At 39.1% G+C, this 26,153-nt stretch overlaps 1 protein-coding gene across 6 annotated transcripts in view; it reads left to right on the top strand.

Annotated features, from left to right (window-relative positions):
• Positions 1-2,244: 2,244 nt before the first annotated feature.
• slc30a9 (solute carrier family 30 member 9) overlaps positions 2,245-26,153 on the top strand; it is a 66,810-nt gene continuing 42,901 nt past the window's right edge. The window contains exons 1-6 of one of the 6 annotated variants that reach the window (XM_072252797.1): positions 2,245-2,424; positions 9,499-9,622; positions 15,524-15,703; positions 18,274-18,321; positions 20,238-20,337; positions 21,884-21,976. In XM_072252797.1, the coding sequence (XP_072108898.1) occupies positions 2,335-2,424; positions 9,499-9,622; positions 15,524-15,703; positions 18,274-18,321; positions 20,238-20,337; positions 21,884-21,976 (635 nt within the window). In that variant the 5' untranslated portion in view covers positions 2,245-2,334. Of the gene's footprint in view, positions 2,425-2,456; positions 2,522-9,498; positions 9,623-15,523; positions 15,704-18,273; positions 18,322-20,237; positions 20,338-21,883; positions 21,977-26,153 lie in introns of those variants that run through there. The other 5 variants (XM_072252793.1, XM_072252792.1, XM_072252795.1 and 2 more) reach the window with 5 other exon arrangements.

Below are 26,153 nucleotides of genomic sequence, written 5' to 3'. Positions count from 1 at the left end.
GCACGCTGCCTTTTTTTGTGACAGTGAAAACATCTTCTGATAGTGAAAACAGGTAACTAATGTAGGTCTTTTGTAACAGCAAGGTTTCGTAAAGCAAATGTTGGGAAAGCGGGAGGACACCTGTATGTCCTCTCTTAACCTCCTCCTCTCTAGGAAAACAGACCTATCCTCTCCTACCCCTCCTCATAATCAAAATGCTTCATCCCAAGCAATATCCTATAAATCTCCTCTGCACCATTGCTATCATATCCTTCCTAATAAAACTTAAGTCCTAAGTAAGTTTAAGGAGCAACACCATTAATACTGTTTGGGTATACTGCAATTCTTCAGATAGTAAGTACAATTTCTGCTAACTACTTTTTTTTATTTTCCATATATGGGATCCTTCTGCTTCAATTCATTATTGTTTTCTTTTCCGTCTCTGTTAGCTTTGAAAATAATAGTTACCCTGACAACTTAAGACTGCATCTCATCAATGACATTCTCTTTGGTCTCGTATCCTTGTCAACAAAATTGCTTCTGTGGAAAAGCAGCCAACATGATCCAAGACTCTCCCATCCCAGACGTTATATCTTTTCTTCATCTTTCTCTGGGCAAAATATACAAAAACCTGAAAGGTACTAACAGGCTCAAGGACAGTTTCTGTCCCACTAAGCATTTAAGAGTTGTGCAGATGAACACTTGAATCTCCTAGGTATTGAAGTCTATAGCTCAAGTTGTATTATTTCAGAGGACCTGTCTTGGCCCAGCATGTAAGTGCAATTATGAAGAAAGCACAGCAGTGCCTCTACTTCCTTAGGAGTTTGCAGAAATTTGGCATGACATCTAAAACCTTGACAAACTTTTATACATGTATAGTGGAGAGTATATTGACTGGCTGCATCACAGCCTGGTATGGGAACACCAATGCTCTTGAATGGAAAATCCAACAAAATGTAGTGAATAGAAACCCAGTCCATCACGGGTAAAACCCTCCACACCATTGAGCATATCCACACAAAGCATTGTTGCAGGAAAACAGTATTCATCATCAGGGACCCCCACCACCCAGGACATGTTTTTTTCTCTCGCTGCTGCCATCAGGAAGAAGATACAGGAGCCTTAGGACTCACACCTTGAACCATGGGGAATAATGTCATCATTTGTCCCCATCATTGAAATGTTCCCACAACCTATGGACTTGCTTTCAAGAACTCTTCATCTCAAGTTCTCTATTTTTTTGCCTATTTATGTATTTATTATTTTTTTTGTGATTGCAGTTTATTGTTTTTTACACGCTGGTGGTGTGGTCTTCCATTGGTTATTATGGTTGTTGTTGTTGTTGTTGTATGCCATCAAGTCAGCGATGACTCATGGTGACTCCGTACAATCTGCCCCAAAGTCCAGTGATGATGCCACACCACCACTGACTCACCCTTGTTATGGTTATTATTCTATTATGGATTTATTGATTCTGCCCACAAGAAAATGAATCACGGGTTGTATATGGTGACATACATAGATAATAAATTTACCATAACCTTTGAACTTTTAAGTCTATGGAATAGTTACTGTGTATGCGTGGAGGAGGGGGAGATATTAATAATCGCCCCCCCTCCCTATGATGAGGATGTCCGAAAAACAGGGCATCAGTGTAACTGAGTGATTCTTAGGGGTGATTTTTCAGAGATTGATTGAAATACAGAAGGTACTGCCTAAGGAAGTGGTGACAGCAGATAGTCTCACAACATTTAAAAAGCATCTAGGCAAGCACTTGAATTGCGAAGACATATAATGTTTGGGACAAAATACGGGTAAGTGTGTTTAGCAGATAGATGCAATGGTTGGTTTAAAGGCCTGTTAACGTGCTGTATGACTACAACTCACTCCGCACCTCCCCACCCTAATTCAATAAAAAAAACTTGTCATTTCCAGTATTAGAAATACGGCGTGTCACTTTTAGTTTCATTTGAGAGTCTCTAAGTAATTCTGCAGATTTCCCTCTACTTATGTTCACGTCGAGTTCCGACCACCTTCCATCACGACGGTCTCCGTCGACTGTGGGCCAGCATTAACAATGTCCCCGCTCGCTCTGAAATCGGTAGGTCATGGCCGTCGAACATTGGCGGCAACCGGACGCTTTGACTTCATTGCGTTGTCATTGCCAGGCAACAATCACCAGGGCGCTCTGAACCTTGCGGTACGTGACCCTCCAGTTAAAAAGCCGAGGTGTACGTCACGACAACGTTTGTCTGTCGCATTCGGCCGCTTCACTGTGATCTCGCGATGCCCAGTGTCTCGCTCGCTCGCGAGGAGGATGTGTCGTGGAGGCGCTGATGGGCTTTCTGGGAATGAATGAGGAATAATAAGGCGGCGTGGGTTATGAAGGTGGGGCGGCAGGGCGCTGGTCACTGGCATAAAACACATCCACACACATGCGGACAGGTGAGCAGCCAAGCTCGGCGCTGCTGTGAGACACGAGAGAGGAACTGGCGGCTCAGCCATCCGGGTGGGAGACATGGGATGAAATGAAAGGTGGAAGGTAGGCGGTCGGAGGATCCCACGGCGCCAGTGCCGACGCCGTCCGGGAGGAGATGGCAATCACTCACCCGCTAGCAGGCGGGCGGCCCTGGCTCTGGTTGGCCGCTGTGTATTCTGGAGGGGTAACCGTTTCTTCCCCCACCCCCTTCCTATCCCTCATCCGATTGTTAAACCCGTCTCGAAAAAACTCTCTGGACACTGCTAATATCCTATCCTTGCAGCTTGCGAGGTGGATCATGTGATGCTTCAGTAAATGTTTACAATTGTAAGCTTAGTAAGGAAGCCTAGAGAAGCATCTTTCTGCGGAAAACAAAACTAAAACTCGCCACTACGTGAGGCAAGAAGTGTAGATTCATTTTAACGGGGAAAGAAAGAAATGGGGGTGGGGAATATATTGAGAGTGGGAGGAGTCTTTTTGGAGAGAAAAAATACTTGGCATAGATCGGTTTGATCCAATGGCATTTTTGTGTACAGTAGGTACTGAGTAATCAATTTACGCCAGCAGCTGTTGTGCAAGAAGTTGGGGAATTAATAAGTTATCCGTTGATAGAGAAGAGCAAATGACCAAAGAGACGATCTAACCTTAAAACTTTTTCAGTAGGAATCTCTAAAATGTTTAAACCCTCTTAAATGAATCGATGGTAATACTGTAATTGTGATGCTGATGGGTGAAAGTTTTCATATTGTCTCTGAATATTAATAATTTTGTAGCCTGCTAATATTCACCATATGATTAAAGTCTCAGTTCCCCCACACTACCCGGCAGGTTTATTTGAACTCCTGGTCAATCCTACTTTGAATAAACACAAGAGATTCTGCAGATGCTACAAATCTTGAGCAACTTACGAAATGTTGGAGGAACTCAGCAAGTCAAGCAGTGCCTATTGAGTGGAATAAAAAGTTGAAGTTTCGGGCCAACAGGATTGGAAAGGGGAAAGCATTGTGAACTTTGAGCCTTCCTTCTTGGACTTCCTAGCACCTAGTCAGATAATCTGTTTATCTCTTCAAACCTCACTTGCTATTCTGGGCTTCTTCACTCAAATGTCCATTTTCATCTCTTCTGACCCTGAATTTTTCACTTTCCTCTCATCTTTCCTGCCCTGTGAAAAGTTGCCTTGTTCATCTTTGGCAGGTACTGTTTTTAACCCCTCTTTCCTTTCTAGTCATTGAACAGGGAGTAAATTGATTCATTGTTGCACTGAGGTGCACTTGTCTTGCATACCTTCAATACAGATCAATTCAATACTGAAGTTGTACAATTTAGAATGACAACAGATTGCAGAATAAAGTACATTGCAGCTAGACAATAATGTCATAGCTAGGTAGATTGAGGTCAAGAGTCCATCTTATACCAAGAACCCTTCAATTGTCTTAAATGGCAGCTAGAAGCTGTCCTTGACCTGGGTAGTATGTGCTTTCAGGATTTTTTATCTTCTGCCTGATAAGAAGAGGGAGAAGAGAGAATGGCTAGGGTTAGTGGGGTTTTTGATTATGCTGGGTGCTGGCAGAAGTGTAGACAGAATCCATGGAGGGGAGTCTGGTGTCTGTGATGTGCTGAGCTGCATCCATGACTCTGGAGGTATTTTTTTGTGGTTTCAGACATAGCAGTTGCCAAAATAATCTGTGGGCTACCTGGATGGGATGCTTACTATGGTGCATCAATTGGTTGGGGGTGCAAAGGGACATGTTAGATTTCTTTAGCTCCTTGAGAATGTAGAAGCACTGGTGAGTTTTCTTGGCTGTGACAGTGTCAACATAGTTGGATAAGGATGGGCAATTGGTGATGATCACTTCTGGGCACTTGGAGCTCTCATCCCTCCCTGCATTGTTTACCCATATCCTTATTTACTGCAGCATTGGCAGTTGCATCAGGTGATCTTACCCCAAGCCTCCTTTTTGTTTTGTATTGGGGACATTTTGGTTTATTCAAAACCTATCACCTTGGTTATATCCAGAGCATCTTGAACAATTGCTTCTCTAACCCTTATCCCTACATTGTTATCTCAGAAATTGCCATAAAGACCTCAAATTACCTTATCATGATGTGAAAATGTATCACATTTAAAGCAATTGGAAGAAAAAGACGCGTGCTTTTTGTGTTTGGTACAATCTGAAGCTCATTGCTTGAAAGAGCAACGTAGGATACAATAATACCTTTTAATATGAAATTGTGCTTGAAGTGAGAAGAATGAGCATAGGAAAATATCGCATGGTAGAGGTGTAAATGTATATCAATTTTCAAAGGTTTAGCACAGCCTCAGTTGGTGGAGTATCCTGTCCTGAATAATAGTGTTGTGACATTGTTGTAAGGGTGGTACAGTAACATAGAAGTGGGCATAACATTTTGCAGCACCAGAGACCTGGGTTGAATTCCTGCCACTATCCGTAAGGAGTTTGTACATTCTCTTCATGACCTTGTGAGTTTCCTTCGGCAGTCTGGTTTCCTTCCACATCTCAAAGATGTATGGGTAAGGTTATTAAGTTGTGGGCATGCTACGTTGACAGATAGATGAAAGAAAATTGGAGGGCTATGTGGGAGGGAAGATTTAGATTGATCTTGAGTAGGTGAAATGTTCAGCACAACATCGTGGGTTTAAGGGCCTATTCTGTGCTGTACTGTTCCATTTTCTAAAATAATCCAATTACCAATGAGCTCTAGTTAAACTGAGGAGAAGCAATTGTGTTCAGGATACAATGCAATCTGCAATTAACTCCTTCACACACTCTGGTCAGAACCTGTGTCTACCTTTTAAGTTAAATTTCTGATCATGTTCTTTTATAAAGGCCATTTTCATCCATCCTAACATTGCTATTATCTTTTATTGTCTCAGCCATCTTTATTGATTGCTTCACACTTGAACACAATCTTGTCATCTACAATTTCTTCACGTTAAATATTTGCCTGGGATCCTGATCAAGAGTATCGACAGATTTGTCTTCCCCTCCCTAATCTCAAACATATTTACTCGTTTGCTCCTTAAATCTTTTCAAAAGTTGTTTTAAGCAACTCTCTAATTCTCACTGCTGTGTCCTTCAGTATGAATTTTTGTTTGTTCTATCAACCCCATAAACATGTTTTTAACTTTTTTTTTACTAGGCTTTAAATATGGGTGAGTGATCCTAACAATTCATCATTCAAAAAAATTATGCCTAATCTTTCCATTGGGTTAGTAATACTTTCTATTTTAAATGGATTAAAAAATTCTCACCAACTCTGAAGATATATTGTTACTGCAGATCTCCATTGCAAATAAGTTTCATATCACTTTCATTTCTTTTCAGTATTTACTATCTAAAATGTGAGAAATTGAAATGGTTGTCTTTTATTCTAATTTCAAGAGATAGAGCTGAATTAAAGAAAATGTGCATAATGGACATTATCTAGTCTCTCTGGGTGTCATGGTGTTGAAAATTATAGTGTACATTTAGTGCATACAGTGATGCATTCTGTAATCACAATCAGGAATGCTGGAGGGATCCATGGGTAGTGAAATTTGGGCCTATTTTTATTTCAACATGGCTGTGAACAATATTACATTTTTTATGCTGAATAATACTAAAATATATACACTGCCCTTTATTGGTCCATTCCATATTAGTTTAAAATAATAATTTCATAATTTCAGGTTGGTGAGTCAGCTCTTTTTTTCCACAGTTTGTCCTTAATAAGTCCTTGTAACTTCCATTTCAAAGGAGATGTCTGTTCAGTTACGGTACCTTTACCTGGTTATAAGATGTTTTGATTAGTTTTCAAAGGACATCTGCTGTAAAGTTTTACAGGTTAGATTTTAATTATTAGATTTGGCTTGTTTCTGAAGAGTTTCTTTATTAAGTAGTGAATTTGAAAACGTACTGGTTCCTTGAGAGATGTTGAACATCAGCGTGAAATACAATTGCTGTCCCATGGCTTGTATTATATAAAGTCAAAAATTGAAGTTTTAAAATGAACTTGGCCATATCTGAAGTACAGATAGCAGTAGGATGTCAGTTCTAAAATACTCTTCCTACATTTCAGGATCTGTTATTGTAAACCATGAAAGCTATTTCATAGATTTTATATCATGTGGTTTAATAGTTTGTGAATGACAGTGGTTTATTTGATTCTTGCGGCTTTGCTGCTAATAAACCATTAAACGACGTCCTCATGATTTCTGTTAAAAAGGCTCAATGTATTTAGCTTTGTCATCTGAAACTTTATACAATTGTCTTTCAAACAAGTTTATTTTACTATTTATCATCCAAACCTTGAGATGTACATTATTTCCAGGTTTTCTTTGTTCTATACCTCCATGGATTGAACTGAAATGTTTCCTATTCCTTTAAGTACTTTGTTTTGATAAACTTGTCAGATGCAGTTCAGCCTTTTGTAATATTTGACTGTACAGTAACAGATTAGCTTTACTATAGGTTAACAGTAGGTTACTATAGGTTAACTCTGCCGTACTATAAAATATTTTCTATATATTTTGCGAAATAATAATCCCAGAATTATGGTGTGCATATATGTATGTTGAGCTTGTGCTGCTTATTACTTATTAGTACTGGGAGTATTGCTCCGTAAATTCACAGAGAATGATGGAAATTGTTAGCAGAACAAAAAGTTGACATTTCAGGCCGGCAAGCCTTTCTTCTGATTCAAAAAAAATATCAAGTATGTTTTATATTGGACAAAAGGGATGGACAGGGAAGAAGAGATTGAATGTTTCTAATAGGGTGATGACCATGAGAGATTGGGTGTGGTGGTTGTGTCAGCTAAGAGAGAATGATTAAGAAGGAACTGAGATGGCAAAACACTGAAAATGCTAAAAAAAAATTGAAATGAAGCGGAAAATATGTAGCACTTTAGTGTCTATGGAAAGAAAATAATAGTCAACTTTACTGATTAGTGATCTATCATCAGATTTGGCTGTCATTTGATTTATTCCAGATTTAGTGGGAAAGTATTTTTAGATTTTAATTTGTTTGCTTTTGTAAACTGATAGCTTTTGTAGGTTTTTCAATGTAAGGAACAATTCTTTGCATTTATAGTATTAAAATGTGCTAAGGCTCTTTACAAATGTAGACAGGGATAGGTGGAGAGAGACTGGTTAACTAAGATTTGGGGAAGAATCCAAGAATGTGTTTGTAGATACAGTGCCTATAAAAGTATTCACCCCCTTGAAAGTTTTCATGTTTTATTGTTTTACAATATTGAATCACGGTAGATTTAATTTGTTTTTTTTTGATACTGATCAACAGAAAAGACTCTTGTGTATCAAAGTGAAAACAAATTTCAACAAATTGGTCTAAATTTATTACAGTTATTAAACACAAAATAATTGATTGCATAATTACTCACACTTCAAGTCAGTGTTTGGTAGTTGCACCTTTGGCAGCAATTACAGCCTTGAGTCCATGTGGATAGGTCATTTACACATCTAGACACTGCAATTTTCCCCTATTCTTCTTTACAGAACAGTTCAAGTTTTACCAGATTGCATGGGGATCATGAGTGAATAATCCTTTTCAAGCCAAACCACAAATTCTTAATTGTATTGAGGTTTGGACTCTGACTTGGCCACTCCAGGGCATTAACTTTGGTTTTAAGCCGTTCACCTGAAGCTTTGACTTTATGCTTGGGGGTCATTTTCTTGCTGGAAAGCAAATATTCTCCCAAGTTGTAGTTCTTTTGCAGGCTGCATCAGGCATTCCTCCAGGATTTCCCTGTATTTTGTGTATTCTTTTTAGCCTCTACCTTCACAGGTCTTCCAGGGCCTGCTGCAGTGAAGCAACCCCACAGCATGATGCGGACACCATCAGGCTTCATGGTAGGGATGGTGTGCTTTTGATGATGTGCAGTGTTTAGTGTGGTGGCCAAAAAACTCAATTTTGGTTTCATCAGACCATAGAACCTTCTTCCAATTGCCTTCAGAGTTTCCATGTGCCTTCTGGCAAGCTCTAACTGAGATTTCATATGTTTTTTTTTTCAACAGTAGCTTTCTCTTTGCCACTCTTCCCATAAAGCTGCAACTGGTCAAGCACCCAGGGAACAGTCGTTTTGTACATAGTCTCTCCCATCTCAGCCACTGAAGCTTGTAACTTCTCCAGAGTTGTCATAGGTGTCTTGGTGGTCTCCCTCACAAGTCCCCTCCTTGCACAGTAATTTAATTTTGAGGTTGGTTTGCTCTAGGCAGATTTTATGGCTGTGCCATATTCTTCCTATTTCTTCCAAGGGATATTCAGTGACTTGGAAATTTTCTTGTATCCATCTCCTGACGTGCTTTTCAATAACCTTTTTGCAAAGTTGCTTGGAGTGTTATTTTGTCTTCATTGTGTAGATTTTTGCCAGAATACTGACTCGTCAGCAGTTGGACCTTCCAGGTACAAATGTATATTTACTACAATCAATTGAAACACCTTGACTGTACACTAGTGATCTCCATTTAATTATGTGACTCCTGAAACCATTTGGCTGTTCCAGTGATGATTTGGTGTATCATATTAAAGGGGGTGAATCCATGTGCAATCAATTATTTTGTGTTTTATATTTGTAATTAATTTAGAACACTTTGTAAAGATCTGTTTTCACTTTGACACAAGATTTTTTTTTCTATTGATCTGTGTCAAAAAAAAGCCAAATTAAATCCACTGATTCTATGTTGCAAAACAATAAAAACATGAAAATTTCTGGGGAGGGGGAATAGTTTTTATGGGCACTGTAAATATGTTAGATATGTATGTGGCAGGATAGATGTAACACAGCAGAAGATTTTAGGTAATGCCCCATAGCAGTGGTCCAGACAGACAAAACCTGTCTTGGGATAATTGCAGTAAAGCAGAATCAGGAAGGAGACTACAACCTGAGCTGCGAGTTGTTGAAGAGGTAGTGTGGAGAAACCAATGAAGGGAGAAAGGAAGCTTTTAAATTCCAGGCAACTACTTAACCTATTTATGTTCAAACCATAAATTCTTGTTTCTAAACTGATGTTATTTTCTTAGCAGAAAAAATTGTCTCCTGAAAGCTATATGAATATGTTTGTTGGTCTTGTGCAAAAACCATGGCACACGATGTGCAGGTTTTATCTCCGACATTATGCTACCAGAGCTGGTGTGGCCCATTATGGTGAGTAAAATGTACTAATAGAATTTGACCACATCAGATTTCTGTATCAATCTTAATCTCACTGGCTGTTTTTGTTTTTATTGCTTGTGATGATAGGTTTTGTTTTGTTGCCTGATGTTATAATCATTTTGTTATCTCTCTGTAATGGCAATTTAACCATATAACAATTAGAGCACGGAAACAGGCCATCTCGGCCCTTCTAGTCCGTGATGAACTCTTATCCTATCCTAATCCCACCAACCTGCACTCAGCCCATAACCCTCCATTCCTTTCCTGTCCATATATCTATCCAATTTAATTTTAAACAACAACATAGAACTTGCCTCAACCACTTCTGCTGGAAGCTCATTCCACACAGCTACCACTCTCTGAGTAAAGAAGTTCCCCTTCATGTTACTCCTAAACTTTTGTCCTCTAATTCTCAACTCATGTCCTCTTGTTTGAATCTTCCCCACTCTCAATGGAAAAATTCTAACCATGTCAACTCTATCAATCCCCCTCATAATTTTAAACACCTCTATCAAGTCTCCCCTCAACCTTCTACGCTCCAAAGAATAAAGACCTAACTTGTTCAACCTTTCTCTGTAACTTAGGAGATGAAATCCAGGCAACATTTTAGTAAACCTCCTCTGTACTCTCTCAATTTTATTGATATCTTTCCTATAATTCAGTGACCAGAACTGTACACAATACTCCAGACTTGGCCTTACCAATGCCTTATACAAATTCAACATTACATCCCAACTCCTATACTCAATGCTCTGATTAATAAAGGCCAGCAAACCAAAAGCTTTCTTCACCACTCTATCCACATGAGATTCCATCTTCAAGGAACTATGCACCATTATTCCTAGATCCCTCTGTTCTAAAGCATTCTTTAATGCCCTACCATTTACCACGTATGTCCTATTTTGATTAGTTCTACTAAAATGTAGCACCTCACATTTTTCAGCATTAAACTCCTTCTGCCATCTTTCAGCCCACTCTTCTAACTATCCTAAATCTCTCTGCAAGTTTTGAAAACCTACCTCATCATCCACAACACCACCTATCTTCGTATCATCTGCATACTTACTAATCCAATTTACCACTCCATCATCCAGATCATTAATATATATTACAAACAACATTGGACCCAGTACAGATCCCTGAGGCACACCGCTACACAACGTCCTCCAATCTGACACACAGTTATCCACCACTACTCTCTGGCGTCTTCCGTCTAGCCTCTGCTGAATCCATTTTACTACTTCCGTATTAATGCCTAACGATTGAACCTTCCTAACTAACCTTCCGTTTGGAACCTTGTCAGAGGCCTTACTGAAGTCCATATAGACAACATCCACCGTTTTACCTTCGTCAACTTTCTTAGTAACCTCATCAAAAAATTCAAAGATTTATTGATGCCATGTTATTCAAATCCTGCCCTGAAAGTACTTGGAGAAATTATTGTTCTCCTTACAGTTCATATGACTCTGATTCTGCATGATTACTATCGCCTAATTGGATGATGTGGTTGACTGTTTTGCTGCTATAGCAATTCTGAGCAAAGACATAAAATTATTATAAATTACCAAAAGAAATGGTGCAAAAAAAGGAATAATAAAGTAACATTCATGATTTCATGCACTTCAGTAATCTGATGCAAAAGAGGAAAAAACTTCCTGAATCATTGAGTGTGGAACTTTAGGCTCATCTTCTCTCCCCAGTGGCAGTTATGAGACGAGGACATGTCCTGGATAGCGAGATCATAGTGGGTAGGGTTGTGTCTGTAATGGAGTTGGTGAGTCTACAGCCCTCTGCAACCTCTTGTGGTGCTGTGCATGAAGTTTCCATATCAGGGGTAGGTTTTTTATGCAGAGAGTGGTGAGTGTGTGGAATGGGCTGTCGGCGACGGTGGTGGATACGGATACGATAGGGTCTTAGGATAGGCACATGGAGCTTGGAAAAATAGAGGATATGGGTAACCTTAGGTAATTTTTAAGTAAGTACATGTTCAGCACAGCATTATGGACCGAAGGGCTTGTATTGTGCTGTAGGTTTTCCATATTTCTGTATCAGGCTATGATGCAGTGAGTCAGAATGCTCTCTACTGCATATCTGTGGGAACTTGTAAGAGTCTTTGTTGACATACCAAATCTCCATAAACTCCTAATGGAGTAGAGCCACTAGCATGCCTTCTTTGTGATTGTATTAATGTGTTAAGCCCAAGATAAATTCTCCAAGATGTTGACATCAAGGAATTTGAAGGTGCTCAGCATGTCCACTGATGAAAGCTCAGTGAGAATTTGTTTACATTCTCCCAACTTTCCCTTCCTGAAGTCCACCATCAGTTCCTTGGCCTTGTTGGCATTGGATACAAGATTATTGCAATACAATTCAACGAGTTAATCTATCTCCCTTCTATACTTTGCCTCATTGACATCTAAGATTTTACTAACACCAATAGTTCATCAGCAAATTTATAGATGGTATATAATTAGTACTTTGCCATGCAGTCTATAAGACCGTAAGATATAGGAGCAGAATTAGGCCATTTGGCCCATCGAGTCTGCTCCACCATTTCATCATGGCTGATCCCGTTTCCCTCTCAGCTTCAATCTCCCATCTTCTTCCCATATCACTTCGGGCCGTGACTAATCAAGAATCAGTCGATCTCTGCCTTTTGTATACCCAGTGACTTGGCCTCTCCAGCTGCCTGTGCCAACAAATTCACCACTCTGGTTAAAGAAATTACTTCTCATCTCCATTCTAAAAGGGCACACCTCTGTTCTGAGGCTATGCTGTCTGGAATTTGACTCTCCCACCATTGGAAGTATCCTCTCCACATCCACTCTATCAAGGCCGTTCACCATTTGATAGGTTTCAATGAGGTCACCCCTCATTCTTGTAAATTTCAGTGAGAACAGGCCCAGAGTCATCAAATGCTCTTCATATGACAAACCTGTCAATCCTGGAATCTTCTTCGTGAAACTCCTTTGAACCATTTCCAATGTAGCACATCCTTACTTAGTTAAGGTGCCCAAGACTTCTCACAATACTCCAATTGAGGCCTCACCACTGCTTTATAAAGCCTCAACATTGCATCCTTGCTTTTATATTTTAGTCCTCTTGAAATGAATGCTAACATTACATTTGCCTCTCTCACCACTGACTCAATCTGCAAGTTAACCTTTAGGGAATCCTTTATAAGAATGACCAAGTGCCTTTGCACCTCAGATTTTAATTTTTTTTTCTCCATTTAGAAAATAGTCTACCCTTTTATTTCTTCTGCCAAAGTGCCTGACCATACACTTCCCGATGCTGTATTCCATCTGCTGCTTCTTTGCCCATTCTCCTAAACTGTCCTTCTGTAGCCTCTCTACTTCCTCAAAACTACCTGCCCCCTCCACCTAACTTCATATCGTCCACACATTTGCAAAAATGCCATCAATTCTGTCATCCAAGTCATTGACGTATACTGTAAAAAGTAGTGGTGCCAACACAGACTGCTGTGGAACACAACTAGTCACCAGCAGCCATAAATGTAGACGGTGCCAAACAGTAGGTTAAGCACACATCCTCGAAGGTTGATTCAGTGAGGAGGTATTACCAATCCATACTGACTGTGGTCTCCTGATAAGGATGTCAAGGAACCAGCTGCAAAGAGAGGTTGTAGTTTTAGACTTTCCTTACAATAATCAAATGGGTAATGTAGTTAGTATTTGAATGCATTATTGGAGCGTGGAGATGTTGATCTGGAATATTTTTTAAACACATGAAAGGATGTCCAGAAATAGCACTGCATGGAGGTTATGTGTCAAAGCTCCAAAGTTAATTGTGAATGGCACCCAGATCATGCATGATAGAATTGGCCTTGCACACAATTTTGTGTGTACACAGATCCAGCCCCGATCCCTGCAGCAGTCCACTAGTCACAGGCCTCCTTTCGGAGAGGCAACTATCTCTGAACCAGTCTCTGGCTTCTTCCACAAAGTCAACATCTAAACTAATTTACTACCTTATCTTGAATGCCAAGTTACTGAACTTTCCTGACTATGCAGGACCTTGTTAAGTACTTTGCTAACATCCACGTAGACAACATCCACTGCCTTGTCTTCATTAACTTTCCAGATGACATCCTTGAAAAGCTGATTGGTTGGACATGACCTACCATACACGAAGCCATGCTGACTATCCTAATCAGTCACTGTCTATCCAAATACTCTCATATGCAATCCCTTAGAATACCTTCCAATAACTTGCCCACTTATGATGTCTGGCTCACTGGCTTATAATATCCTGGTTTATTTTTAGAGCCTTTCTTAAACAGTAGAACAACATCAGCTATCCTCCAATCCTCCAGTACCTTTTGGGGATTGAAACTACTCCTGTATGTGATTTGAGTTCTATACCAAATGTATTCTTAACAGTTCTGTCATTCAAGTACATAAATCGGTAAAGGAATCAGGAAATGGAAGTCGGACTGGGCCTTTGGTTACAATTCATGAATTGTATCAGTGGTTCAAGTGTACGATCAGCCATTACTTATTTTGCATTTATGGATGGATTAAACATATGATACTTGTATATTTAATATCTGGTTCCTGTTTGTCCAGAGTTTCTGTTCCAGTTTTGCTGAATGTCTGTCTTTTAGTCAAATATGGAAGGTTTTATGCTTTTGTTGCAGATTCAGAATCAGGTTTAGTATCACTAGGATGTGTCGTGAAGTTTATTTGTGGCAGCAGCGCAATACAATACATAATTTTAAAAACTAAATTAAGATGAGAAAAATATATTCTTCAAATTCTTGGAGCTGGAAGCTGATTGAGTTTTTTTTTAAAAGGAATTGAACAGAACAAATGGATTAAAAGGAAATTAAATATTATAAATAAAGAACTATGAATGCTGACTGCCATCACAATTAGTGAGCTAGGACAAAAAGAAAAATTTTGAAAGAGTTGAGAACAGGTTAATGGTACACAAAACCATCATACTGAGGAAATCAATAAAACAAGAAATGAACTTTTTACCTGGTGTTTTCCCAACTTATGGAAGAATTTGATATAAGAAGTACTTCTGAAGGTTTGTTGTCACTGACATATGAGAAAGTACGTACTGGTTTCACAGTAGTCAAGCAGCACTCCAAAAGCTGCATTCTGACAAAGATCAATGAACTTGCCTTCCCTCCTTCCAGATGTTAATGGTTCTGTAATGAATCCCTGCATCCTCGAAGATGAAGACTAGTTGAGGTCTAATGTTAGTCTTCAGATCAGAGAAACTGGAATGGATAGGAGGAAATTAAGGTAATATTTTTGGAGCTCAAGTTGAACTTTATTGGGAGAATGTAGAGAAATTGAAGGCAGCAATTGAGAGAGAAATTCAATCAATAAACCACGTCTTGTTCATCTCCATTGTGTCATGTTGCACCCAAGTAAATGGGAGACATTATTGAGAAGTAAAGCTAGTATATTTAGATCTCGGGCCCAAAAATTGAGTTTGTGGGAGAAAGATGTGGGTAATATTTTTAACTTGAATTTTAGAACATCGAAGAGAATTACAGGCTAAAATCAGAAGTTGAATCAGAGCACGATAGAAAGCTGATTGACACTGCTGGTTAATTAATAGGTTTTCCACAAATCTGTCAATATGTCCTGGTTATTATACACAAAAATCTAGAAAATTCCACTTTATTGTTTATTTTTACTTTCTGTCATTCTATTTGTTTTGAACAATAGAATCAAAATAAAACTTCAGTTCTTGTTTTATAGATTTTGACTTAAAACTGTTAAAATGACTTGGTCTAATGGAAGTGATTTATGGTTGCTATCCTTAAAATAACTTTTTTCTCTGTGGTCTTTAAAAAATGTATTTTGTTTGAAAATTAATTCTGTTGCATTTTTCATTTTGTTTTACTTTCAGTATATAGGAGCAACGTGGCCCATCGGTATCTCTTCAATAATGTAGGATTAAATCTTCCTATCAGCGCTGTTGCCCAGCTGCGTTTATGTTCATCTAGTGGCAAAAAGGATGGCATTAATGAGCATAGTCACAGCACTACCTCAACAGAATCCAATACTCAGCAAGATCCCAAAAGAGCTGGTAATATTTCTTATTTTATATTGCAAGTTTTGTTACAGACCAGAAGGCAAGCTTACTATTGTACAGCAACTAATATTTGACCATTGCATGCTATTTCCTGACCAATTTGAATTTAGCTTCTCATGACATTGAAAACTGTTTGGAACTGGGAGCCTGATCTGCATTGTTTCTGACTAGGTGAGAGGGCAAACTGTCACCATCACCTTAATTTACTAGATGCTTGTTCCTATGCTCCTACTTTTTGTAAGCTTCAGCCTGCATCCCTGATCTATGAATTTGTTTAGTCTAATATATTAGCCCAGGATCCTTTGTTGACTACTTAGGCTGTAAAAATACATTCTTAAGCCTTGCTGAATGTGGAACAGTGTTTAGACAATAGGTGCAGGAGTAGACCATTTGGCCCTTCAAGCCAGCACTGCCATTCACTGTGAATCATGGCTGATCATCCACAATCAGTACCCTGTTCCTGCCTTCTCCTCATATCCCTTGACTCTGCTATCTTTTAGAGTTCTATCTAAGCCTTTCTTGAAAAAATCCAGAGAATTGGCTTCCACTGCCTTCTGAGGCAGAGTATTCCACAGATCCACAACCCTCTGTGTGAAAAAGTTTTTCCTCAACTCCGTTCTAAATGGTCTACCCCTTATTCTTAAACTGTGGCCTCTGGTTCAGGACTCCCCCAACATTGGGAACATGTTTCCTCCCTCTAGTGTGTCTAATCCCTTAATTATCTTGTATGTTTCAATCAGATCCCCTCTCATCCTTCTAAATTCCAGTGTATACAAGCCCAGTCGCTCCAATCTTTCAACATATGACATTCCCGCCATCTCTGGAATTAACCCAGTGAACCTACGCTGCGCTCCCTCCACAGCAAGAATGTGCTTCCTCAAATTTGGAGACCAAAACTGCACACAATACTCCAGGTGGGGTCTCACCAGGGCCTTGTGCAACTGCAGGAGGACCTCTTTGCTCCTATACTCAACTCCCTTTGTTATGAAGGCCAACATGCCATTAGCTTTCTTTACTGTCTGCTGTACCTGTATGCTTACTTTCAGTGACTGATGAACAAGGACACCCAGATCTCGTTGTACTTCCCCTTTTCCTAACTTGACACCATTCAGATAGTAATCTGCCTTCCTGTCCTTGCCATCGAAGTGGAGAACCTCACATTTATCCACATTAAACTGCATCTGCCCACTCACCCAACCTGTCCAAGTCACCCTGTATTCTCATAACATCCTCCTCACATTTCACACTGTCACTCAGCTTTGTGTCATCTGCAAATTTGCTAATGTTACTTTTAATCTCTTCATCTAAATCATTGATGTATTTTGTAAATAGCGCGAGCCTTGCGGTACCCCACTAGTCACTGCCTGCCATTCTGAAAAGGATCCGTTAATCCCTACTCTTTGTTTCCTGTCTGCCAACCAATTTTCTATCCATGTCAGTACCCTACCCCCAATACCATGTGCTCTAATTTTGCCCACTAACCCCCTATGTGGGACCTTATCAGAGGCTTTCTGAAAGTCCAAGTACACTACATCCACTGGCTTTCCCATGTCCATTTTCATAGTTACATCCTCAAAAATTCCAGATTAGGCAAGCATGATTTCCCCTTCGTAAATTTGAGTACTTAGTAGTAATTACTGCTGACTAACCGCCTTCACCATGATCGAGTAATAAGGTGCCACCTCCAGCTATTTATAATTTAAAAAAAATAGATTTCACACAATTTTAATATGGAATTGTATTTTCCTATAAAGTGAATAAAAATAGTAATTTGCTGTATTTTAGAATTCTTAATTCTGCAGAGTTTGTTTGATTATTATGCTATTTCTGGTTGTCAGGTGTCTTCTATACATGTTGCTTGATGTGTTGAGAGTAGGGAAAGATTACACCACATAGCCTGCTAATTCTTTGCAGGCAGTTTTTTTTTAACAAGTTCACTACAATCACTATCCCTTTGATGTCACAATTTGACCCATTTTTTAAAATTTAAAGTTCTTGTAATCATATGGTTTGCAAGCCATTTTTCCTTGAGTTTTGGAAATCTTCAGTTTTTAATTTAATGGGTTAGTGTTTTAGCCAATGGGAAAGCAACATATGTCAAATAAAGCTGCCACAACATTCTAGAAATATCTGTGATGTAGATTTACCCTTGTTGTGTACTGTCTGTAGACTATCAAGATCTATATTGTCAATTGAATACGGGCATACTTGAAATTAGGTTAAATGTTAAGATATGGACTTCAGAACAAACTTTTAGATTAACAAAACAGAATTTTGAAATAATTTAATTTTGCATGTGTTATATCAGGTGTACAGGTCTGTTTTTTTTCAACCAACTTTTGAAGCAGAATTTTCATGTATTCTCTGTCCAGACCACCCTTCCTCAAATCTATTTTCTTTGTTGCTACTAATCCCTTTTAAGTTTTCAGTCACTCGTAACTATAAGGTTTAACAAATGTTGCAATATTTAATCACTCCCTTCTTATATGGTTTTACCTATATTAAAAAATTAAGGTACAACTTTCTAATTTCTGCTTAATGCAAAATTATCTTACTTGCTCAAGGGTCAAGTTCTCTAAGTCAACCTACTTTGGAGCAAATTCAAGTGAAAGGTAAGCAATTTTATTCTATGTTAATTAAGGAGCTTGCCAACCATCATGGTTTATACCTGTGATGGTTGTATTGTTCTTATAAACCCAAACGTTAGCTCTGTTGTTCTCCATCTACATATGATGATTAATTTGCTGAGAATGTCCAGAGTTTCATTCTTATTTTAGTGGCCAATTTCTGAGTCTAGTTTATCTGGATCACGTCTTTCATTTTGTGAAATTTGCCCTTGCTCAGTTGTGTATTTTCACTTTGGATTGCTTTGTGCCTTTTCTCATGATGAACCTAAGCTAAAGCTTTTGAAATGATGGCCACTTTGAAAAGCGGCATTCTTCTTGTGACCAACTCTATTTATCTAGACTTTTATACATTGATATTGCCTTCTTTGAGCAAAACTGCTGGAAGCACTCAGTAGATTAGATTATGAGGACATTCAGTCCTCGTTTATTGTCATTTAGAAATGCATGCATTAAAAAATGATACAGTAGATCAAGTAGCATGGCTAGAAAGAAATAGTGCATGTTTTGGGTCAAAAACCATTAGAGTATTTTCAGTTTCTATTTCAGGAAACGTACTATAAAGCATTGTTTTCCTGAACACGTTTTGGGAATTTGCTCATCTGCTCTATTTAATGTTGATTTTTGCAATGATACTCCTTAGTTCATGCACTTCTTGGTAAATTCTTCATAAAGCTAACTCTTGCCCTCTATTTGGTAGCATATAAAATATATGGGAGAGTATTTATTACTTATTATTTCTCAATTCCAACCCAAATGGGTTCAACCCCATCCACCTCCCAAACTTCCATAACCGATGATCTTCCGGAGGATGTTCTTTCTTCTAGCCTTATGATAATTTTCTTTAAAACAGCTATAGCTCTATTCTGATGTTTACTCTAATGTTTCCTGAATGTCATAAAATGGGAAAACCAAGTATTAAGTCTTTTTCCATTGAGATCTTCTTATCATTGACACTATGTCATAATGTGCTATTTCTGCTTGCATTGCACTTCATGCATTTACACTCTCGCACTCCAAACCTAATATGTATCTTTCTATATTTTCTATCGTCGTATCTAATTCAGTATAATTTCTAACTCTAATATCTTAATGGACATTGATTTTTTTGATATAATACTCCTTCTGAAGTAGCTTAAAGCCTTCCTTTGTTATCTGGATGACTGGTAGTTTCATATTTTAATAGAAGTAGGCTTCTAAAGGTTTTTGGACAGATTTCTTTTAATTGTCTTTTATTTTTGTAAAATATATTTGATGAATTAATTTATAAGCAGGTCCTTTTGAATGATAGAATGTGGTTGCTTTGTAGATGGAGTGTGGTAGATTTAAGTGCAAATTAGCAGTGGAATCAACATTGGAAATACTTCAACATTTAAAGGGAATAAGAACAAATAAATTAAGATTACTTACATGTCCAAAAAATTGTTTGGCTAGATATTCATCTCCTGTTGGTATTTTTAAAGAATGTAAAACTGAGCTTTTCTGGCCTCTAATAAATGAAGGCACCATCAGGTCAGTGAGAGTCCCTTACAGACAGATGAGGGAACTTAAAATGCAGGATAAGGCATTGGCAGAAGAATTTAATGACTGCTTTGACTGTCTTAAAAGAAGGTGGTGTACTGTATAAAACTGGGAGGAGTACTGAGGAACCAAGGGTCTAATAATTATGAGGTACTGAAGAGCACAAGTATTAGTTAAGTAGTGGAGAAGTTGTTGAAATGAAAAGTCGTACAATGTACTCTGCTGAAAGTTCAGACTTTCAGACATATTGTTGATATTGATTGACATTGAGTGTCTCTATATTGAAATGTGTAAAGTATAAATTTTAGTTCTGTTTCAGTAGAGAAAATGTGTAAAAATGATTAATTCATTATTTAAATGTTAATTCTCTAACATTTTTCCAGTTAAAGCTATTCTGAAGAAACGAGATTATGGGTCCAAATATACTCAAAATAATTTCATCACAGCTATGCGAGCAATGAATGAGTTCTGTCTAAAACCCAGGTATTCAGTAGTATTATTAAGAGTGTTTAAATTATTGCAGAATAAAAAAATAACACAAATTACTATATTTCTGCTGGATAACTTCCCTCTTTTGTGCCAAAAAGAACGTATAGTATACAAATCAAAAATTTCGTCGGCGAATCCTGCCAAACCCAGATATCAGATTAAGAAATGAGTTATAAAAGTATAACATGACTTAATTTAGGATGCTACACTCAGAACCTGGTATAACATCACTGGCAAATGTCGTTAAATTTGATTTTATTTGGCAGCAGTCCATTATATATATATTTAAATGAAGAATGTAGTGCCAGAAAAAGGAAAAGAAAATAGTGAGGTAGTGGTCATGGGTTTATTGTTCATTCAGGAATCTGATAGCAGAGTGGAAGAAGCTGTTTCTGAAATGTGGAGTGTCTGTCTTCAGATTCCAGTACCGCCATAGAAGGTATTAATGAAAAAAGGGCACGTCCTGGGTGATGGGGGTCCATAATGATAGATGCTGCCTTCTTGAGGCATCGCTTTTTGAAGGTGTCTTCAGTGCTGGGGTGGGTAGTATGATGGAGCTTGCTGAGTGTAGAACTTCCTGCAGCTTTTTCTGAATCTGTGCAGTGGTCCTTCCATATCAGGCAGTGATGCAACCAGTTGGAATGCTCTCCATGCTATATCTGCAGAAATTTGCAAGTGTCTTTGGTGACATACCCAGCCTCCTCAAACACCTAATGAAGTATACCTGCTGTTGTGCCTTCTTTGTAATTACATCAGTATGTTGGACCCAGGATAGATGTTCAGAGATGTTGACACCTAGGAACTTGAAGCTTTTCACCTTTTCCACTGCTGATCCTTCAATGAGGACTGGTGTGTGTTCGTTCAACTTCCTTTTCCTGAAAACCACAATCAATTTCTTGGTCTTACTGACGTTGAGTGCAAGGTTGTTGTTGTGACACCACTTAACCAGCTGATCTGTCTCACTATTGTACACCAGGTCTTCACTATCTAACATTCTGCTGACAATTGTGTTATCAGTAAATTTATAGATGTCATCTGAGCTGAGTCTAGCCACACAGTCATTGGTGTCGAGAGAGTAGAGAAATGGGCTAAGGACGCATCCTTGAGGTATGCCAGTGTTGATTGTCAGCAAGGGGGAGTTGTTATTTCCAATCCGCTTTGACTGTGGTCTCCTGGTGAGAAAAACAAGGATCCAGTTGCAGAGGGAGTTAGGGAGGCCCAGATTTTGGAGCTGGTTGACTAGAACTGCATTGAATGGCATTGTTGAAACCAACCCTATGGTGCTGATATAAAAAGATTCTGGTAATACAATATTCTGTAAGATTCTTTTATTTCATCAAAGTTAGAATTTATATATAGCTTGCATAAAAACTGTTGTAAGATTTTGGTCAGTCAATGTACTTTTAAGCTTTAGCAACAGCTTTGCAGGCTCATTGTGCGAAGGAGCAACAGTGTAGTTCCTGCATACTGAATATATTGTATGGTAATGCTGTCCATGGCATTTTCTCTTTAATAACTGCTCACCTACTTTTGTCTACAGTGACTTGGAGAAGTTGAGGAAAATAAGACGGCGAAGTCCCCATGATGATTCAGAGGCTTTTACTGTACACTTGAGATCTGATGTAGAAGCCAAGTGAGTATTGATCAAATTTAATCCTGCTCTAATGGATAAATGAATCATAAATGAACATCTGTTAACATTTACTTTTGCACTTTCTGATGCTAAGGTAAAAATATAGAAAGTAATGGAGCTGAGATTGGGAAACAAGTAGAATGATGAATGGGTATGTAGCTTCCAGATCAATTGTTCCAACTATCAGTACACCAGTACTCCCTGCCACTCTCTTTACTTTTGCAGTTTGACTGTGGAATGGTTTTTGCCTGAGCACTTTAACATTCACTTCCTGTAGTATAGTCATAGTCACAATTTATTGATCCCGGGGGAAATTGGTTTTTGTTACAGTTGCACCATAAATAATTAAATAGTAATAAAACCATAAATAATTAAATAGTAATATGTAAATTATGCCAGGAAATAAGTCCTGGCTCAGGGTGTCTGACCCTCCAAGGGAGGAGTTGTAAAGTTTGATGGCCCCAGGCAGGGATGACTTCCTATGACGCTCTGTGTTGCATCTCGGTGGAATGAGTCTCTGGCTGAATGTACTCCTGTGCCCACCCAGTACATCATGTAGTGGATGGGAGACACTGTCCAAGATGGCATGCAACTTAGACAGCATCCTCTTTTCAGACACCACCATCAGAGAGTCCAGTTCCATCCCCACAACATCACTGGCCTTACGAATGAGTTTGTTGATGCTGTTGGTGTCTGCTACCCTCAGCCTGCTGCCCCAGCACACAACAGCAAACATGATAGCACTGGCCACCACAAACTTGTAAAACATCCTCAGCATCGTCCGGCAGATGTTAAAGGACCTCAGTCTCCTCAGGAAATAGAGATGGCTCTGACCCTTCTTGTAGACAGCCTCAGTGTTCTTTGACCAGTCCAGTTTATTGTCAATTTGTATCCCCAGGTATTTGTAATCCTCCACCATGTCCACACTGACCCACTGGATGGAAACAGGGGTCACTGGTACCTTAGCTCTCCTCAGGTCTACCACCAGCTCCTTATATATGGTTTCCCATTCATCTTCTCTATATTAATATACTATGCCATTTCAAATTGGAAATAAACAAAATTATTGAGATGAAATCTGGTTTTCTTAGTCAAGTACTGTACATTATTCAGTATATTCTTTAATATAAAATAACTTGATGTGCTTTTCATTAAGATTATTGTTTTGAAATTATAGCCAACAGCTTTCATGTAATTATTGAGTTTCATGTTTCACTGAAATTTTGTTTGTATTTATAATTACCCAAGCATTCTGAATTTGCCTCTGAGTCAGGTACATCTTACGAAAAACAAACTGTAGGAGCAGTGGAATAGATCTATTTCCCTTAACAGAGGTGAAATTAAAGAGTATACGTATAAAGATTTAGAGAAGTTAATTTTTTTTCATCCAAAGAATGGTGGGAGTTAGGAAGTTATTTAGCCTTTCCAGGAGAGTGCTGGGCTTTCAGCTTATTTGTTAATATTACTTCCTGTTTGTATATTTCACTCCTTGATTTTGAAACACTGAATTCCACCTTGTCTGCCTGTATTTCTGTATTTTGAATATTTTTGTATCTATGTTTTTTGACCTGGCATTCAAAGTTTTACAACTTTAATATGTTACACTGAAGTTTATAGCTAAGCAGGGAGGAGTGTATTTCAGTAATACGAGTAATATTGTAAATTGATTGTTTTATTAAGCATTCTTTGCTTTTTACATAATGAATTATGTAAAGTTTTATTACTTAAAACTTTGAATCTTCGTCTTGCTGAATGTACTCTTAAGTTATCCAACTGCATTTCCATTAGTGCCTTGCTCATGTTCATGCCTAAACTAGTATCACTAGTGCGGTGTTTTGTAATTCCAGAAACTAATTGAAAGAAAAACATAGGAGCCTGGGATAACGTGCCTACTTAGTTTTACTTTGGTGAGGTGCACAAATATGACATGGTTGCATAATAACAGATGTCAGTCACATACTTTTACATATAACCTATAATTCATTATGTAAAAAGCAAAGAATGCTTAATCAAACAGTAGATTTATAATATTACTGAAGTATTACTGAAATGCACTCCTCCTTGCTTAGCTATAAACTTCAATGTAACATAATGCTCTCACGTCACATTATTTTTATATATGCGCGCGCATATACACACACACACACACACACACACACACACACACACACACACACACACACACACACACACACACACACACACACACGCAATAGGCCTAAGGTCTTCCCTCTTTCTTTGCAGTCCTGAAGAAGAGTCTTGGCTTGAAACATCAACTGTTTATTTACATCTGTAGATGCTGCCTGACCTGCTGAGTTCCTCCAGCATTTCGTGTGTGTTGTTCCCCTGTGATCTCTGCTGCCCTCTGACTGTTTCACCATGACTTACGCAGACTTGCGAACTTGCCTTTGATGCCATCTTGTTCCACTTGGCTTCTAGAGCCATTTTCAGCACTTGTGGTTTGGACCCACCATGGATCCCAGGTACTGATGTCTGATTGACTGCTTCTCCCTCCAAATTCTATGCGCCACCCTCTCAGCCATGCGGGGATACTAGACAGCTCTGTCTCAGTCTGTGCCACAGCTCTGGGCCCCTCTCTCCTCTGCCTGTCATGAACCTCTCCAACATTGCATCATCCGCCGGATCCACGCCTTCAACCGCCAGTTCTTCGCTTTCCATGCTGGAACTTCATTCAATTAGGCAACCCAGACCACGGACCTTGCTGACTCCAACCCTGCTTTCGACAGTCCTGGATGCCTCTGTACCAGTGATACAATTGTTTCCAACCCCTGTTTCACTGACTCTGAGCAGATCCTGATGCTGGATTCTACTGCCACCAGTGCTATTTCCCTTGACCCCAGATGCCTTTAGATTGCATATTGCATGGCCTGTAGCTCTGGCTCGAGCTAGCACCTCCACACTGAGACCTTCCTTGCAACCACTGGACCCCCAGGTTCCCCTTCCCTTCCCTTCCCCTCCCCTCTCCCCCACAAATCAGACTATTCAGGTAGGCGTATTGTCTCTGCCTGCTCTTACTCCACTGAACGTATCTCGACTGCATTCTATCCTGTTTGGTTCATTCCCTTCCGACCTATGTCCACGACACTTCTCATGCTCTCAATCTCAGTAGCTTTCAATTTCCTGGCCCTGACTGCCTTAATGTCCAGTCCCTATATATTTCCATCCACCATCAAGGAGGCCTTAAGCTCTGTTTCTTTCTCTATAAAAGAATCAACTGGTTCCCCTCCATTATCACCCTGCTCTGTCTGGCAGAACTGATCCTCACCTCAACAGTTTTTTCCATTTGGCTCCTCCTATTTTCTCAGACTTGATGGTCGCAGGGTAGCCAAGAGCACCTGCATGGGACCCAGCTATGCCTGGCTGCTCTTTGTCTATGTAGGCAGCCCGTGTACCGGCCTTCCCTGATAATGCTACCCAACTCTTCCTTCACGGCGTTAACGACTGTATTGGATGTGTTGAGGTCGTCAATTTCAACAACTTTGCCTCTCACTTCTACCCTGCCTTTAAATTCACATGGGCCATCTCTGACACCTTCCTCATCTTTCTTGATCTCTTTGTCTCCATCTCTGGAAACAAATTGTTGACTGACATCTTTTATAAACCTACTGATTCCCACAGTTATACACACAAAATGCTGGACGAACTCAGTAGGCCTGGCAACATCAATGGAAAAGAGTAAACAACTGATGTTCTGGACCAAGGCTCTTCATCAGGACTGGAAAAAAAGATGAGAAGTTAGAACAAGAAGGTCGGAGGAAGGGAGGAAGATGGTAGGTGATAGATGAAACCGGGAGAGGGAAAGGGGTGAAGTAAAGAGCTGGAAAGTTGATAGGAGAAAGAGGTACAGGGCTGGAGAAGAGAAATCTGATAGAGGATAGAAGACCATGGAAGAATGGGAAGGGGGAAGAACAGCAGACGGAGGTGATGGACAGGTAAGGAGATAAGGCGAAAGAGGGAAACAGGAATGGTGAGGAAGGGGGTGGTCAATTACGTAAGTTAGAGAAGTCTATGTTTGTGCTATCAGGTTGGAGGCTGCCCAAGAGGAATACAAGATGTTCTTGACTATACCTTTGGAAGAAGATGGTGCCAGTGAACAACGGGACCAAGGGAGACTCCTCCTGATGGTTCATAAAACTATTTTACATTTTTTTTCTTT

Source organism: Mobula birostris, chromosome 3 (genome assembly GCF_030028105.1).
Source record: "Mobula birostris isolate sMobBir1 chromosome 3, sMobBir1.hap1, whole genome shotgun sequence".
In the NCBI taxonomy this organism is placed as follows: Eukaryota; Metazoa; Chordata; class Chondrichthyes; order Myliobatiformes; family Myliobatidae; genus Mobula; species Mobula birostris.
Note: the sequence above shows the minus strand (reverse complement) of the source record. Positions and strands in the feature narration are given on the sequence as shown.